At 40.9% G+C, this 18846-nt stretch overlaps 1 protein-coding gene across 12 annotated transcripts in view; it reads left to right on the top strand.

Annotated features, from left to right (window-relative positions):
* VPS13B (vacuolar protein sorting 13 homolog B) overlaps window positions 1-18846 on the top strand; it is a 931639-nt gene that overhangs the window by 468349 nt on the left and 444444 nt on the right. For 11 of the 12 annotated variants that reach the window (XM_077809935.1, XM_077809942.1, XM_077809948.1 and 8 more), the window contains one exon: window positions 6793-6940. In XM_077809935.1, coding sequence (XP_077666061.1) covers window positions 6793-6940 — 148 coding nt within the window. The remainder of the gene's footprint in view (window positions 1-6792; window positions 6941-18846) is intronic. The other variant, XM_077809940.1, reaches the window with a different exon arrangement.

Here is an 18846-nt window from a genome sequence, read left to right as displayed (position 1 = left end):
TGTCATTAACTTGCCTACAGAATTACACACGCTTCCAGATTACTACAGGTGAAAGGCTCCATAGCTCCAAAGCAATGTTCTGAGGCATCCAATCTCCGTTAATGTTATACTTTGATAATTATGTTTGCTTTCTGAAAAGATAACTTTATTAAATCATTTTTGGACCATATGTAGGTAGGGCTTCCACTCTCTGGACACACTGCTAAAATCATCCACACATTGCTATCAGTCTAAAACACGCTCTACATCTTCCATACCCTATTCTTAAAAGGACAGCTCCTATTAAACAAATACAAATAATACAAAAGCAACAATAAAACAAATTATTAAACCAAGATTCATATTCATTTTAATAAATACAATTTTCGCAATATAAAATTTTTCTAACAATTGCTCTTACGTCCACTAATTTTTACTTACACATACACACAAAATTTGTCATATTCACATGAATCATCATCAGGTTTTGAACCCACAACCTTCAGACCTACTGTACAGATCCCTTACACTACAGCTGTAAGAGTAATGGGGGAGATATATGTTGTTGTTCCCTTTGTGAACCAGCTTATGCAGAGTGCTATAGCACTCTCATTGCCAGTGGGTTGCACAAGTATTTGTGAGACAGCAGTGCAATGCTGGGCATCAATATTTCTGGTTTCTATTTGTGGCTGTGCGAATGGATTCTGATCCAGTGGTTACAGACAGCATCGATAAATGTAACAATGTCCTGTTTGGGTCATTTGTGTGTACTGAATCCAGTACCTCTGAATGTAAAAGTGGCCTCTTCCACTTGAGGTAAAGAGACAAATCTCTTTGCACAGAAATACTCACAGTCAGAAACTTCTGTATGTGTAGCTGCTAGAAGGTGATGCAGAAAGATGTTGCAAAGTCAATGAGTCTTGGCTCTGTTATAGCTCTATTCCTGGTTTCTATTCAATTATCTGTAAAATGGTGAATGATAGTTACCCCAAACAAGGTATGAAAGCCTGGCTCATAGTATGGGTTGTGAAAGGCACAGAAATATTAAGAGCATTCAGTGCAAGAGAAAGGAGTGGAACTCATGGGCTCTTGGCTTGCTGTTTAGTGTGCCTAACACTAGACTACAGAGCTTTATGTTCTTTTTCTTTTCTCCCCCCACTTTGCTCCCCAATATATGTGAAGGCTGGAGTGAGGGCCAAAAGCATATTATTTGTCAGAATGAATACATCATAATATATAATTATCCCATAGGAACTCTCACTGACTTCCGTGTGGCTTCCTGAGGAAATATGTGAATCCTCATGAGTAAGTAAAGTCCAATTACAAGAATACAGTCAACTTGAACTGCACTCAGTCTCACGATTATAATGTTCATCTCAGTTTTTTTAAACTGGGTGGCTTTCAAGTTAGCAGTGTCCTTGCAGCTGGATTTTACTTAGTGATGTGACTGCAAAACCATTACAAAAATTAGAACAGCCTTTGGTGCACTTATTTTTCTTTTATGACAATGTTGTATGAAAGTCTTATCTCTATAATTAATCTTTTAAGTCTTTCCAATCATAGACTCTCAACCTGGAAGCAGTTACTTATGAGCATGTATTTATTCCTGCATGGAGTCCCATTGAAGTCAATGAATTTTGCAAATCACCTTTTTCTTTTTTAAATTTTGTTTCCCTTCTGGCTATGTGACAAACCTATACAAACAAAAATGGGAGATGATTTCTGGAGGAGATGCAGGGGAGCTGAATATGCCCAAAGTACTATCTAATACACAAAGTTAAGACACTGGAAAAGATAGAGAACTTGTTTTTTTTTTCTCAAATCTCTTTTGGTTATTAAAACATTAGGAGTTACTTATAACAATGTGATGTTAAAAAAATGTAAAGTGAAGTATGATTTTTTAAGTAGATAAAACAAACCTTTAAATCTAATCTATTATATATGCCCTGTTTTGATTTTCCAGAAGAGTTCTTTAAAATTCTCCATGTGCTCATTTAGATTTAAGTGATGCTTACTGCTAGCTACTTTTTTCCTGTCACGAACAGATGATTGGTCTTGAAAACTAAAACGAGCATTGCACATATTTTAGTCTTGACAGTTATTTTTCTTAGAACTTCCTCCTTAGTGTTCCCAGTTGAGCTAGCTGAAGTCATTGGTGTAAAAGATAGGAATTATTCATGATATTAAAAATTTTAGAAAGATATTGCTGAACAATTTGTATATTAAATTGACCATATGGAATTTTCTCTTTTACTGCAAAGGGGAGAGGAAATAAGAGAAATTATGACCAGAAGTAACCTTTTCTGCATTTAAAACAATTCAAAAAGCACTGTATAATGGGCACCATTTTTATAGTTTCAATAGCTATTAAATACGCTTAGAGAAATTTTTGCTGTAGTATCTGAGATCCTTCCAGGTTAATTAGATTAGCAATAATGAAGTTTCCAGTGGACTTTGTGGAGTCTATGGTTTTTCTCTCTTTTTGTGTTATAAAAAGTTCTGCTTGGGGTAGTTTATTGGTAGTTTATTGGATGAGATAGAGAGGGGATGTCTGATGTGAATATCATTCTGGCTAAGATGGAAAAGCTTTATCAAAGAGATTTATGTAATGTTTTCTAATGGTCATCGGACTCTGGATTAATACATGTCACAACCAAACCCCTTAACTGAGAATGGTTTTGTGATCTTCACTGTCCCAAAGAAATGCAGTTACCTCCTTATTAAAACATGTGAAAGGCTTACTGAAAAAAAGTTCAGTCTTGGATCATTTATACCCCTTTTTCTTTTCTTTCACCTTCTTCTCTTTTTCCTATTTGCAAGAATAATTCCCTCTCTGTCCCATACCTACTGATAACATCAGCAGTTCCCTAAGAAGCCCTTTGTAAGGATCGCTGCTCTGGCCGCGTAGGTGGTGGTCTACAGACAGTTGTCCCTTATTCCCCATAAGCTAGCTGTATGGGACTTCATGTGCTTTTCTCCAGGCTTTGTGCAACTTCTGCAAGTGTGTACTCCAACCAACGTAACATGTGTAGTTTCAGGAAAGTGCAGCAGTATTATATATTACGTCACTGACTGGGGAAGGGAAATCTTACTACAACCAGGACAAAAGCAGGAAAAGCTAGAGGGGAGGCAAATACGATTTAAAATTAATCAAAAATAATTATAATTACATCAATATAACTCTCTTATTCAATAAGGCTATAAACATTTTTATGACATTAGTTCACTGAGCATAAATACACTTCAGGTTCCCTGAACTTTAGTTCATTTATTTCCAGACAAATTTTTTAAAGATCAGCAGAAAAATTGGTGTGGTATTAGGTTTTTTTCTCCCTGTGTAACATACAAGGTGTTCTGCCATCTGTCCTGTTTCAGTACACTGCCTCTTGTTGCAGTGTTCCCTAGTGTGGTACAGCTTTGTGTAAAAAGCTGCTATAATTTTTCATAGCTATATTAAGTCTTTTGTATGTTTACCCTTACTATAACAAGACCTACTAGTAATCAAAAGGTTGGTTCTCAATTAGGTTTAGCAACAAATGTGCAGTAGAGTTTATCTCTAAATTTTTGATGTGATAAAATGCTGATGGTAACACCTGAGTGCATCATTACCTTTCCCATCAGATTCATCGTCTGATACAGCTGTGGTACTGTTGTCATCTGCTATTTCCCAAGCCACAATTTCCATGTCAGTTTGTGGCTAAACCCCAATATCTTGACAAACCCTTTTTATTCAGTTCAACATTGATCTTTCAACTACTGCATACTTATAACCAGCAGTTTTTTGCCAAAAAACTGACAAGACTGTATTGGGCATCATCAACAGCATCAGGCTTGATTTTGGAGAGCAAAGATGAAACAGCTGTTTCATTGTCCAGTACTCATGCATTCAATATATGGCCATAATGTTTTCCATCTTTCTCTTGCTATTATAGTCATGATGCTTTTCCCTACACGTCTAATGGTGTTACATATACTTCTACGTTGTTGAAACAATGGTTCAGAACTAGATTTTGTCTCTTAAGACAATTTTTTCCATCATACCACTTTCATAGAATCATAGAAGTTTAGGGTTGGAAGAGACCTCAGGAGGACATCTAGTCCAACCCCCTGCTCAAAGCAGGACCAACCCCAACTCAGTCATCCCATCCAGGGCTTTGTCAAGGCGGGCCTTAAAAACCTCTAAGGATGGAGATTCCACCACCTCCCTAGGTAACCCATTCGAGTGCTTCACCACCCTCCTGGTGAAATAGTCTTTCCTAATATCCAACCTAGACCTCTCCCACTGCAACTTGAGACTATTGCTCCTTGTTCTGTCATCTTCCACCACTGAGAACAGCCAAGCTCCATCCTCTTTGGAACCCCCCTTCACGTAGTTGAAGGCTGCTATCAAATCCCCCTCTCACTCTTCTCTTCTACAGGCTAAACAATCCCAGTTTCCTCAGCCTCTCCTTGTAAGTCATGTGCCCCAACCCCCTAATCATTTTCATTGCCCTCTGCTGGACTCTACAATTTGTCCACATCCTTTCTGTAGTGGGGAGCCCAAAACTGGATGCAGTACTCCAGATGTGGCCTCACCAGTGCCGAATAGAGGGGAATAATCACTTCCCTCGGTCTGCTGGCAATGCTCCTACCAATGCAGCCCAATATGCCGTTAGCCTTCTTGGCAACAAGAGCACACTGCTGACTCATATCCAGCTTCTCATCCACTGTAATCCCCAGGTCCTTTTCTGCAGAACTGCTGCTTAGCCAGTCTGTTCCCAGCCTGTACTTTCATCGTGCCTCATAGTCTCTGGTCATATTTTCCAAGACACTGCTTTAATTTGGCATGCCAGCACTCTTTGCCATGTCATATCCAGAAATGCCAAATTGTAGAAGGAAAAGATTCTCAGCAGTAGGCAGTAGGAAAGGTGCAATCATTTTTGCCATATAAAATAGTCATAAAAGGATAAATGGCTAAATTTTCAAAAGAGAAATGCAGTATTACTAAAAGTGTCTTGACAAAAGTGTGTTTTACAAATTTTCCTATGACCTACCTTTCCGTATGGAAAATAACTTTATGGCATAACCCTTGTCTTGCTTTTTCAATGCTGACTGAAAATTCCTTTTACGTTGCTGGGGGAGTGACTTTTAGGGCTTTCTGGTGCGTGGCTGGTGTCTGATTGGCATATCCTGGGGTCTTCTATTTGTCTACAGCAGTGGGGCTGCTCTTTTCTGTCTCACATCCCACTGTAGGTGCATTCAGGTTGGTTTCTTTGGGGTATAATTAAAGCATGCTACTTCCTCAGTAGATGCTGGATTTTTCTGGTGAGTCGTTTGTTTTTCTTGCACTAACTTATTTTCCTAGTGGAGTTCCTAAGCATAATTAAAGGTGTTTAGCAGTCACTCATCCATGGACGATATTTTGTGTGTATGCACATTGCTTAATTCAATAATCTGTTTTCCACTGTGGGAAATTTACAAGCACATAACCCCTGCCTCACACAAACTGTTCCCCACAAAGATTCCTCATGCAACATGTGAGGTTTCTTTATCCTCAGCTATAGGAATTACATTATCACTCTGATACCAACACATTTAAACAACAACAAAAAACTTGATTAAAGTATGTGTAACCTTGCTGTCTGGTCTTCAGAGAAACTGTATCATCTGTAAATAATGAAAAAAGCAAAATCAGCATTGGGAGTGTGTCGTAGTTCTCTCCTACTAATGGTCAGGCATTGAGAAGAAAAATCTCCTATTTCCCAGTGACTGTTGCCAGCTGTGGTGTAGCTTCTAAGACAATTTGACGGGCTGTTTACTTAAAGAGCCTAATGATCAATTTTGTAGCAATGACCTACAGTCCTGTCATTTTGATTTTTTGAATAACGTACATTAAAAAGAAAATGTGTCTTGATGGCTTGAAGACATAACTTAGAGCCAGGTACTCTGTTTTCTAATCTCAGCACTGACACTGACTCACTGTTTGGCCGTGGGTAAATCATTTAATCTCTCTGGACCTGTTTCTGCACTCCATAAAATGGGAAACTAACACTTACTTTAGGAGTGGATTCTAATACCCTTATTCATATTAAGCAATATCTTACTTCATGTGTAGCTTCATTGATTTTACTCGACTGCCCAAGAAATAAGATATTATTCAACATTCGTAACTGTAAGAAGGTGGTCCTTCGTATTTAAGTTATAGATTTCATCCTTTTTTTTTTTTTTTTTTTTTTTTTTTGCTGTAAAGCACCTGGTATACACATGGCATTATGTAAATAATAATAATGTTTACTTCATCCAACATTTTGAGGCTTAATTAGTCAAAGTTTGTAAATTGCTTTGTAAATAAAGGACTGTACAATTTATTATTATTTATTAAAATGTCTTAGAATTCATATCTCACACCAACATCCTTCAGTTTCTGGGAACCTCAAACATCCAGACTTCAGTCTTTCTTTGGTCATTGTCATTTGTCCAAATGTATTATTTAAGTTTTGGTTAGTTTACAGATAAAATATTACAATTTTATTGTTTTTGACGTTTTTATATTTCAGAGCATTTTCAGGAACAAAGAAAGAGTTGCATGCAGAAATCTGTCTCTAAAAACATTTCAGGATTTTAATCTATTTCATACATACTGAAGGAGTTCAGTCTGCAAATTTTTTATATTATATGTGCTTGAATTATAATTTCAAGTTATTTTTCTAGGAGATTTTTGGGGGGAAGTAACAGTTTATGATATACTTTCTATGATGATGTAATGTTCTATCGTATATGTTCATTGTCTCTGAATTAGTCACCATGTAGAACTTGCTTTTTTCCTGTTTCTAGCAGCCTGTAGGAACTCTTCCTCTTGGTATGCCACTAACAAGAAAAAAAGAGGATGAGGTGTCGGTTGGAAGCACGCCTTTGGCAAAGCAGCAGTCAAATCAAGCTTCTGAGTATGCCAGCAGCCCTGTCAAAACAAAAACTGTAACAGGTACGTTCTCTTTTTAATTGAATCTAGCCATTTCGTCTTTCCATCCCCACATAACACACAAGCATTTTTAGCGGCATCACACTTTTCAGACTTAAACAGTTCGTTTTAAAATGTTCATTTAATTTACAATTTATGTAATTAAAAATCATCAGGTTTTTCATTTCTAAAACACATTTTATTTGCCACTTGTTTTGCTATTAATATTGAGGTCCATGCTCTTTCAGACAGTGCTCTTGCTAAACTGGGTGAAGGAGATGCATTTACAGTAGAATTTTAATGATTGTCTTGATGTATATTGTTAATGGGACTACTTACATAATCTCATTCTGGCATGTTAAGAAGTCTTATGTTTAAATAAAGTACAATGCAGTACTTTCAATTCCACTTAGTTATGGAAAATATATTAGCCACCACTTTGTTTTCTGTCTTTAACAAAAACTTAAATGCTGGAGTAGTTTGTGGTCGTTAACAAATGTCTATCCTTATGTTGTAGTGTGCTGTTACTGATTGTCAACAGACATGACAATCTGTTCATTTCTGTGCCATCATATCGTGCTTCAGTTATTATAAAAAGACACAAGCCAACTAATTGATTCTATCCATTTAAAAAGTGTAGTAATCCTTATAAAATACACGGGGCCAAATTCTGCCTTCATTTACACTGGTGTATATTCCATGTAGAACTTATCGTTGTCCTCATTGCTATGTACTTCTGTCAGCACTATATGATTGACATCTTTAGGCATGTGGTTTGGAATCTGGCAAAAATGATGCATGGGTTACTAGGTTCCCAGTTGATGAGTGATTTTTCTGCAGAATTTGTTATAATGAGCACTACTCCCTCTGAAGATTTGTTGTCACTACAACCTGAGTAAATGAGATGTTTCTTCTTTTGCTTTAAGTGCTTGTTATCTGCACCTATCAATCTGCTCTCATTGATACCCAGGATTTCAAGTTTATAGTTGTCCATCTCCCTCATGATCGCCGAGATCTGTGATATTTGAAACATTGTTCTCATGTTCCAGTAACCAACTCTGAAGTGTTTTCTTGTGCTAGCATCAAAGTTTTTGGGTTGTCATGCAGCATTAGGGGTCGGCAGAGTTAATTTTTAACAGAGTGGTAGCCTGGTTCCATTTCTGTAGCCAGTAAGATGTTTCTACAAAGCCAAATTGTTAGCCTTGTGTTCAGTCCTCCCCACTTTACCTGGGCTTGGGACCAGCAGCCACATCAGTGTGCAGCAGATGGGCTTATGTTGCAGAGCTAGCAGCTGAAGCTGCTGCTGTGATAGGAAACCACAGAGCTGTTTACCAAGTGACTAAAAATCTGTGTGAAAATTTCAAAACAGGACATGACCAGTAAAAAGCAAAGATGAAAAAATGCTTACAACTGAGGTAGAACAGAAAAATAGATACTCAAAGCATTTCAAAGAAGTGCTCAGTAGACTCAGCCCCACCACAGCACCAGATTTGATGAAACGTGAATCTGATCAACTTGACATTAACATTGCTCCAACAGAGGTATCAGAAGCAAAGGCTGCAGTCAAAGAGCTGAAAAATAACAAAGCAGTGGAGGATGATCAAATTACAGTAGCAATGCTAAAAGTACTTGATACCCGCATCTAATGAAATTGACAGAATTGTTCAATGAAGTTTTGGGGAAAAAGAGCCCTCTTGACCAGTGGAAATATGGAATCATCTGAATTATCACCAACTAGCAGCTCATTTGCACCAGAATCAGAAGGGAGTGCTGGAGATATTTGGGGCATATACTTTGGATGACAACACACAGATTTCCACATGAAGTGTGTCAAGTGAATACGAACTGATTTAAGGAAATGAGGATGCCTTAGAGCCAGGGCTGGCTCTACCATTTGTGCAGCCCCAAGCCCTGAAAAAATCTGTTGCCGCCGAATTGGTGCCGCGGATGACAGGAGAGAGAAGCTGCTGCCGAATTGCCACTGCCACGGAAACTCTGCCGCCCGTTTCCGACTGCTGCCCCAAGTATCTGCTTGGAACGCTGGTGCCTAGAGCTGGCCCTGCTTAGAGCAGTGGTCCCCAAACTGTGGGGCGTGCCCCCCCTAGGGGGACACGGAAGAACATATGGGGGGCAGGGCCTGGCCCTCCTTTGCTCTGCTCCGGCCTTGTTCCAGCCCTGCCCCAGGGCCAGCTGTGGCTCTGCTCCCAGCCATACCTCTGGCCCCACAGCAGTCCCCAGCTCCCGCTTCCAGCTCTGGTCCCACTCCTGGACCCGGCTCCCAGTGGGGGCGCAGCCCAGGTAAGGTGGGGGCATGACCGAAAAAGTTTGGGGACCCCGCCTTAGAGAAACCTTAAAAAGAATCCTTAACAGGAAAGGCAGAATAGTTGAGTGAACACCACAGAGCAAATGGAAGCAGCAACAAACGACAGAGATGAATGGAAGAGATGGTTTCCACCCTATGTGTTAACATTGGTGTGGGAAGGAAGTATATATAACAACTCTGTGTGTCTGTGTGTGTGTATTTTTCCAGTTATTCAGTAGAATTACTCAAGATTTTCACTGATATAACTGAAATCAGAATTTGGCACTCTAATTCTAGTGCTTTTTAATTGCTATTTTGTTACTGAATTTATGCATTTGAAAAGGAGCAGTGACAGAAAATATGCCTTTACAGTGGATATTACAGATATGGCTATGACATCATAGATAGTGAAAACATTTGAAAATTGTTCAAAGATTTAGGCCACTTCATTATTTCACATATATGTGGTCTTTATTTACTATTACTAAGAATGTATATTTTCTAGTATTCTGCATAGATCAGCATCATAAATTAAATTTTGCTTCAGAACATTTATTTTCTCTTGTGGCTAATTACTTGATTCCACACTTCCAAGACACAGAGTTAAAACTTTCTAGTGAAATTTTTGTGATTTTGAATGTTTGATTGGCAATTAAAAATCGGATTTGAAATGTTTTTTATAAAGCTTTTATCACATAGACACTAATAGAATGAATATGGTATGATGAAATAACATGATTTTGGTAATTAATTGATCTTTAACTATTCATGGTAAAATAGGCCCAATGGCCTGTGATGGGATATTAGATGGAGTGGGATCTGAATTACTACAGAGAATTCTTTCCTGAGTATCTGGCTGGTGAATCTTGCCCACATGCTCAGGGTTCAACTGATTGCCATATTTGGGGTCAGGAAGGCATTTTCCTCCAGGGCAGATTGGAAGAGGCCCTGGGGGTTTTTCACCTTCCTGTGTAGCATGGGGCATGGGTCACTTGCTGGAGGAATCTCTGCTCCTTGAAGTCTTTAAACTGTGATTTGAGGACTTCAATAGCTCAGATATAGGTGAGAGGTTTATCGCAAGAGTGCGTGCGTGAGATTCTGTGACCTGCATTGTGCAGGAGGGTCAGACTAGATGATCACAATGGTCCCTTCTGACCTTAATATCTGAGTCTATGAATACTAAACTAATAAAGGAAACTCTTTTGTTTAGCTGTCTAGTGTTTGAAGAATTAAATCAATTTAAAAAGGGCAAATTATTCATTCAGTATGCTTTCTTGTCTGAAGAAAATCCACTTTTGAAGGATACTTCAAGAATTTAGTTTATTGGAGTTTTTGTTTGCACAAGACATCTAAGCTATTCTAATAATACATGTGTGCTTTTAATGGTTAATATTGATATGAGAGATTGTTCTGTAACTAATTATGAAGCCACAGTGTGTGTTCTGAAATTGATTATACGGTTGTCATAAATATGTGACTGTGACTGAAATTATGTGAATATTTGTGAATATAATTTCAGTAATGAACCATTGATCAAAAAACAAAATAGAGTAAAATGGTGACAGGAACCCAAGCTGAATACATCTATTTTTTCATAAACAGAAAAGGAAATTTTGGGGAAATTAACACCATATTCGTGTTAGATCAGAAGGGGGGATTACAAACTGGATTTTCAAAGGGAAATAGGAAAGGGAGTTGGGAGTGATAAAATAGGAAGGTAAAATATCTACCCTTTGCTTCTTTCAAATCTTTCATCCTCAGGACCATTCTACAGTGATGCCTATAAGAAAGCAGTCAATTAAAGGTGGTTTGATGGACAAAGAGGATGTCTGTTGGCACTCTATCGATTTATTATTTTTAAAAGATTATATATGTACGTTGTGAGAAAACAGAGGGAGTGAGGGAACTGCATGCAGGAGACTAGAAGCCTGGAGCAGGCTTGCTAAATGAACCAACCAGAGACATCTGGTGGAGGGAAGGAACCTCAAGCAGCTGGTTCCTTATAAGAGAGCTATTGCTGCTCTGGAAAGAGAGGACTGACTCTGAGAAGCTGCAAGGGAGTCAGCTTGGTTAGGGCACCTGCAAGCTGATAATAGAGACACTGCGAGGAAACCGTTTTCCACTCCCCCGGCACTGAGGTAAGACATATTTCTGGGGACTCTGTGAGTGATTGGGGAAATTCTTTTTTTTTTTTGTTTGTTTGCATTTTTGGAACTTTGTAAATAAAGAAACCAGACACTAAGAAGGACTGTGATTGAAGGAGAAAGACTATGGGGGGCGGTGGGGGAGGGGGGGTTGTTTAAAGACCCCTGAAAAAGGAGAAATGCGCAGCACTGCACAGGCACCCCGACCACCAGATATAAAAATGTATATATTTGACTATATTCCTCTTCCACCCCACCCTTCATATGCTCCTTATCTCATTATATTGTAAGCTCTTTAGGGCAGAGACCTTGTCTTCATATGTGTTTGTTCAGAGCCTAGCAAAATGGGACTCGTATTTTGATTGGGGTTTCTGGGTGCTGCCATAATTCTCCTTCCTCTTTTAGCCTTAATCCCATTAATATGGGGTTGGCTTTTTGAATACTTTTTCTCCATTCCAGTCTTTCTTGACTCAGTTCCTTAGAAACTCCACAACTAATCAGATCTCTTTGTATGACATCTACCCACCTAGTTTTGGGTCTTCCAACTCTTTTCTTACCCTCCACTTTGAAGTTTAATATCCTGTTCTTATTTGAGTGATTACACATGTGCATTCCTCTCTTGATATGTGCATGGCCCACAGTTGCCATAAATTTTTCCTTGGTGGTACCCATTGGGGTGGCTCAAGTACCCTTTACTGCTGTGCAATTCTGGTGCCAGTAAGAAGCACCCAGCCAACCCCGTGTCCTCTCAGTTCCTTCTTACCTCCTGGGATGGTCACCGGAATGGCTCTTCTTGTATTTGCAAGTTCTCTCAGTGGACTTTCCTCTGTATATTGTAAATAGTTAGTTAGGTTTAGTGAAGTTATTAGTTAAGTAGTTAGATTTCAGTGTTTAACAGTTTTTTTGGCCAATTCCCAGTGCCTAGGGATGCCTCAGTCACCAGGCTTAAAGCCCCTGCATTTCCTGCAACAAGGCTGTTCCTGAGTGACCCGCACTCAAGTTATTTTAAGTGCCTGGGGAAGCTCATACTGGGGACCACTGACAAATCTGCAAGGACTTTAAGTCTCGCATGAAGAAGGATAGGGAGGCCAGGCTAAAGTTTCTACTCATGGAGGTGGCACTGAGACCTCCATCTGAGTCAGGGCAATCAGACTCAGCACCGGCTTTGGCATCAGTAAGGAATGCTCCTCCTACTGTACCAGAATTCACATTACCAGTTGTCAGTGCTTCCATTCGCCCTGTCTGCAGCTGCTTGCATATTCACAAAATTTATGGCCGTATTGGCAGCTTTCCTCAGGAGATTAAGGGTTCTGGTCTACCTTATCTGGATGACTGGCTAGTCAAAGACTGGTCCATGGCTCAGGTTGTGTTCAGAGTTCAAATCATCCAGTTGATGTTCATAGCCCTAGGCCTTCTGATCAATGCAGACAAGTCTACCCTTTGTCTGGTACAGAGGATAGAGTTTCTTGGGGCGTTATTGAACTCTACCTAGACCAGGGTGTTCCTTCCCAAGTTACAATTCCAATCAATCCAATCCCTGGTGACACATCTCAAAGGTCATCCAATCACAATAGCCTGAAACTGTGGCAGGCACCTAGGCCACATGGCCTCATGCACATATGTGGTACAACACAGAAGACTGAATCTCAGACCTCTCCAGACATGGCTGGTCTCAATATACTCATCAAGTTGTCTCCATCTGGACACTGTGCTCACAGTACGCTCACAGGTTCACATCTCTTTGAATTGGTGGTTGGATCTTCTCAATGTTTGTGCAGGCGTTCCCCTTTATCCGCCCTCAACCTTCATTGACTCTGGTCTCAGACGCATTAGCTTGGGGAGATCACCTGGGGCTCATCTGAACTCAGCATCTTTGGTCTCTGGAGAAATCTCTCTCTTCATATCAATGTCAGAGACTCAGGGCGGTTTGTCTTGCCTGTCAGATATTCCTGCCTTATATTGGGGCGGAAGCTTATTTGTTCTTACAGACAACATTGGAGCCATGTTCTACCTACATAAGAACATAAGAGTGGCCGTAATGGGTCAGACCAAAGGTCTGGCTGGGATGATTTAATTGGGGATTGGTCCTGCTTTTGAGCAGGGGGTTGGACTAGATGACCTCCTGAGGTCCCTTCCAACCCTGATATTCTATGATTCTATCCAGCCCAGTATCCTGTCTGCCGACAGTCGCCAATGCCAGGTGCCCCAGAGGGAGTGAACCTAATAGGTAATGATCAAGTGATCTCTCTCCTGCCATCCATCTCCACCCTCTGACAAACAGAGGCTAGGGACGCCATTCCTTACCCATCCTGGCTAATAGCCATTAATGGACTTAACTTCCATGAATTTATCTAGTTCTCTTTTAAACCCTCTTATAGTCCTAGCCTTCACAACCTCCTCAGGCAAGGAGTTCCACAGGTTGACTGTGTGCTGTGTGAAGAAGGACTTCCTTTTATTTGTTTTAAACCTGCTGCCGTTAATTTCATTTGGTGGCCCCTAGTTCTTATATTATGGGAACAAGTAAGTACTTTTCCTCATTCACTTTCTCCACACCACTCATGATTTTATGTACCTCTATCATATCCCCATAGGCAAGGAGAGAGCTCACTCTTCCCTCCTTTGTCAGGAAGCAGTTCACCTCTGGGAATTTTGTATAGCCCATTCAATCAACCTCAAGGCCTCTTAACTTCTGGGGGTGTAGAATGAACTGGCAGATCACATGAGCAGGTCTTGCTCCAGTCACAAGTGGTCTCTTTGCCCAGATGTAGCTAGAGGCATTTTCCAGCAATGGGAGACTCCCCAAATAGACCTGTTTGTGAACAAGGACAACAGACAGTGTAACCAATTCTGCTCCCTTCAAGGCCGCAGTCCGGGTTCTATTATGAATGCCTTCCTGATACCCTGGATGGGACAGTTTTATTATGCTCTTCCCCCAATCCCACTCCTACACAGAGTGCCACTAAAGATCAAGTGGGTTATATTTATAGCCCCACCAACATTGGTTCTCCACTTAGACCTCTCAGTGGTGACTCCAATCTTGCTCCCACTGCACCTGGATCTGATCTCTCAGGACCATGATTGGCTGCTCCACACAAACCTGAGTTCCTGTCATTTAACAGTCTGGAAGCTCCATGGCTAAATCCCAGAGAACAGGCTTGCTCAAAGCAAGCTCACCAGGTCTTATTAAGTAGTAGAAAGCCCTCCACCAGGACTGCTTGCCCATCAAAATGGAAGCAGTTCTTGTTCTGGGCTTCCCAAACTAGAGTCTCGCCTATGCATTCATCCATCCAATATATACTCAAGTATTTGTTGCACCTGAAACTGCAAGGCTTACCAGGACCCTCTATCAGGTCCACCTGTCAGCAATATGCGCTTTCCACCCTCAAGTGGACAATAACTCTGTTTTTTTCAAATGCCATGGCAGTCAGATTCCTCAAAGGCCTAGAAAGGTTGTGCCCTGAAGTAAGGAAGCCTGTTCCTCCTTGGGACTTGAACCTGGTCTTGTCAAACTTATGGGACCACCATTTAAGCCTTTAGCAATGTGCTCCTTACTATACCTCTCTTGGAAGGTGTTGTTTTTTTTTTAATTGCCAACATGTCTGGCAGAAGAGTTTCTGAACTGTACGGAGCTACCATAGACAGTCTTTTTTAAAGAAAGGTGTATTTATGTTCTCACCTGAGTTTCTTCCCAAAAATAGTTTAGCAATTTTATAGCAATCGAGAAGTTCACATACCTGGCTTTTCCAAAGCCTCGTGCAAATAACAATGAATGACTACAGTAACTGGATGTTAGACACACTCTAGAATTCTTCATAGAAAAGACTAAACTGTTTCAGCATTCCACCTTAACTGTTCATGGCTGTAGCAGACAAAATGAGAGATCTCCCAATGTCTGCACAGAATTTCATGTATCTGTACTTGTTGTGATCAGACAGGCGTTTAGCCGCCCAGTAATCTGACTGCTCGTTCCACAGGATCGCAAGCAACAGTGTTCTTAGGACAGAACCCCACCCAGGACATTTGTAAAGGAACAACCTGGTCATCGGTGCACACTTTCTCCTCCCATTATGTCACCACCCATTATTTTAGGGATAATGACAAATTTGTTGAGCTGTGTTATGCTCTGTGTGTATGTGAACGCTGATCCCTTTGCCTATATTACAGCTTGGAAGTCACCAAGAGTGGAATGCACATGTGCAGTCACTCAAAGAAGAAAAAACGGTTAGTCACATTTTGTAACTGTTGTTCTTTGAGATGTGTTGTCATATGTCCATTCCAGAACCCACCCTCCTGCCCCTCTACATTGGAGTTTCTAGAAAAAAGGAACTGAGCTCGTCTGGGTACTTTATACTGATGCTAGCGGCCTACGGCAGCAGAGGGCGCTCGAGCCACTCCAGTAGGTACCACTGAGGGGAAAAATTCTGATGACTGTGCATGGGGCGTGCATACACCAAGAGTAGAATGGAAATGTGCAACACATCTTGAAGAACAACAATTATTAAAGGCTAGTAACCATTTTTTTCCAATATAGTTTTCTGATCTTCTTTTCACATGTCCAAACCATCTAAGTGTGGATTTCCTCAGTTTTTCTATAATTCGTACCACCATCACATTTCTCCTAATTTGTTCATTCTGAACATGGGCCATCCTTGTGTAAGCAGAGTCAGAATGAGCTCTACCCTGACATCTGGTGGTGAGTTGTGGAAAAGGAATTCAGGGGCTGATCTCGTTTGCATGGGCACACCCACCCCGCCTAGCGTGATGGGACTGCTTGCCCAAATGGTCACTTTGGCTGCTGTGGGATCCCCAGTCTCTCTGTTATTGGGACAGGAGTAACAAAATGTTGTTATCCTGGTTATGTGAATCAAGGACAGTAGAACTGTACTTGGCATTTTATAATGGAGGGACGCTCCCTCAACAAAGTGTTTCAGAGTAGCAACCGTGTTAGTCTGTATCCGCAAAAAGAAAAGGAGTACTTGTGGCACCTTAGAGACTAACAAATTAATTTGAGCATAAGCTTTTGTGAGCTACAGCTCACTTCATTGGATGCATGTAGTGAAAAATATTGTGGGGAGAGAACATGAAACAATGGGTGTTACCATACAGACTGTAACAGAGTGATCAGGTAAGGTGAGCTATTACCAGCAGGAGACCGGGGCGGGGGGGACCTCAACTAAGTAACACTCGCTAGGCAAGGGACATGGGTTCCAAAGCCCAGTGACCTGCGAGAGGCTGGGGACAGGTATGTGTACCTGGTAGTGTGGGCCCCTTCTGAGGGCCCTAAACACCACTTTGACTCCTCCTCTCTCCACTGTGTAATAACAGAGCTAATTCTGACTCCATTAGGAGTCTTGTTACATGCTGCAGAGCTGAAATCACTGATACCTAGGTCGAAGCATTAGAACAACTTTGGGCTAGTGGTTCTGAGTGCACCAGCACTGGGGCCCCACTACTAACAGCTGAAATCACTAAAGAGCTGAAGTTACTAAGAGCTGAATTCACTGAGAGCTGTGTTAAGTGTGTGTGGGGGGAGGTCTGAAGGCATATTGGTGAGTGGCTGGCAGGACAGCTAACGGAGAGGAGCAGCTAGCTGGACGGCTGGCGGAGAGGCGCAGCTGGTAGTGAAGACTGCAGCAGAACCCCACGGAGAGGCATGGCAATCGACCGGTGACCCGAGCAGCGGAGCATGTAAGATGCCCACATACCTCCCCCCACTTCCACCCAGGCTGGGAGGTAAACTGTGCAGATGAACTTCTGAACTCTGGGGCTGCACTGACCAAGGATAGAAACTATGTGAGGGGTGACTGTTGGGTTGCTGGACTTAAGACCCTGAGGGGGAAAGGACGCTGCCAAACTTACTTGGGGGTGGGTGGTTTGTGTTATGAATCCTGTTTGTGGTGTTTCCCCAACATAATGCCACATTGTTTCCCTCCTTTATTAAAAGGCTTTTGCTACACTCAGACTCTGCTTGTGAGAGGGGAAGTATTGCCTCTTAGAGGCACCCGGGGGGTGGTATGTAATTGTCCCAGGTCACTGGGTGGGGGCTTGAGCTGATTTTGCATTGTGTTATTGAAACAGCACCCCTAGATACTGAACGTATGCTTTTGTTTTAGGGTTCATATTGTAGCCTATTGAGCAGAATTGGTTTCTGTTTAGAGGATTTAGGGAGGGAAGATCTGACCTGTCAGTGGAGTTGAAGAACGCTAGACTTGAACTCCCATTTCCTATAGTCTTGTTGCTGCCAACTCTGATGGGCAGAAGAGTTACACTTGTAACTCCAAGCATCCATCTTGTTGGGTTTAGTGTGTGGGTGTTAGGTGGCATTGGTGGTCTGTGATATAAAGGAGGTCAGACTAGATGATCAAGTGGTCTCTTTTGGCCTTAAAATCTATGACTCTATTAACGTTTTAATTTTCATTGTATTCAAGACCTGTGCTTACAGGTGCTGCCTTTAAATAAATATTAAATAATAACTTTGTGGGAGCCCTCATTGCCCATCCCACTCTTTTACTCCAAGCTTGTTTGCTCTCAGTAGTGATCCTCATATTTCTCTCAGGCTGGAAACCATAGGCTAAGGAGGAATACTTTTGCATGGAACTGAGAAACTCAGAGCAACTTCATAAGTGTGAAGCTAGTAGTTGGGAGAAAGCAAGTGGGAAGTATGTATGCTTGAGCCAGGGATGTGAAAGTCTTTATAAAATGAAGAAGGGTGCACTCAGGAGTGGGAAGGGAGGTGGGCCTGCTACGTGGAAGAGGAAAAGTAAGAGGAAACTAGGATAAATGCATATTTGGCATTGAGGACTGGTTAGTTTGCAATTATAGAATTTTAATTGCTCTTCAAAGTTGTTATGGGGGGAAGGAGTGAGGGTATGGGCAAGTGTGTATTTGTACTGAGTGAGTTTTTCAAAACTTGGATTCTGAATTACACCTACAAAAACTGCGTAAACTTTCATTTTGCACAGGTAATTGCTCATGCAAATATTTACTTGCATGCCCAAATGCAACATTAGTATATGGCAGTTGCCTGTTTATGCAAGCATCTACATTTTATCTGTACATAACTTTGGACTTGCATTTTGAGAATTCATCCCTGTGGCTGGCTCATTCTCTTTTTCAGTTCTCTAGCTGATTCTGACCTTTGACCATTGCTACTATCTTCTTCGTTATGGAATCAGATTTCCCATTGCTGGCAATGGTCAAACCAGAAATTACTAGTCAAAAAGTCTGTTGTTCAAAATCTGGAGGTGTCGAGAATGGTAATGTTGTTGATTTTACAAACAACCTCTTTTTTTTGTAGCAAAAATTTTGTTGCAAAAATTGATAAATGATAAATAATGGTAATAATAAAGCCAAACAACTGTTTCATGGGTCATCGAAGTACTCCTTAGTTTTCTAATGAAAAACTGCTCAATTTAAATTAAAAGTGGATGTTGAGAAGTTATGTTTTTAATTATTTAGCAAAATGGACATTACTGCAGCAAAAA

The sequence above is a fragment of the Eretmochelys imbricata genome, chromosome 2, assembly GCF_965152235.1.
Source record: "Eretmochelys imbricata isolate rEreImb1 chromosome 2, rEreImb1.hap1, whole genome shotgun sequence".
In the NCBI taxonomy this organism is placed as follows: Eukaryota; Metazoa; Chordata; order Testudines; family Cheloniidae; genus Eretmochelys; species Eretmochelys imbricata.
Note: the sequence above shows the minus strand (reverse complement) of the source record. Positions and strands in the feature narration are given on the sequence as shown.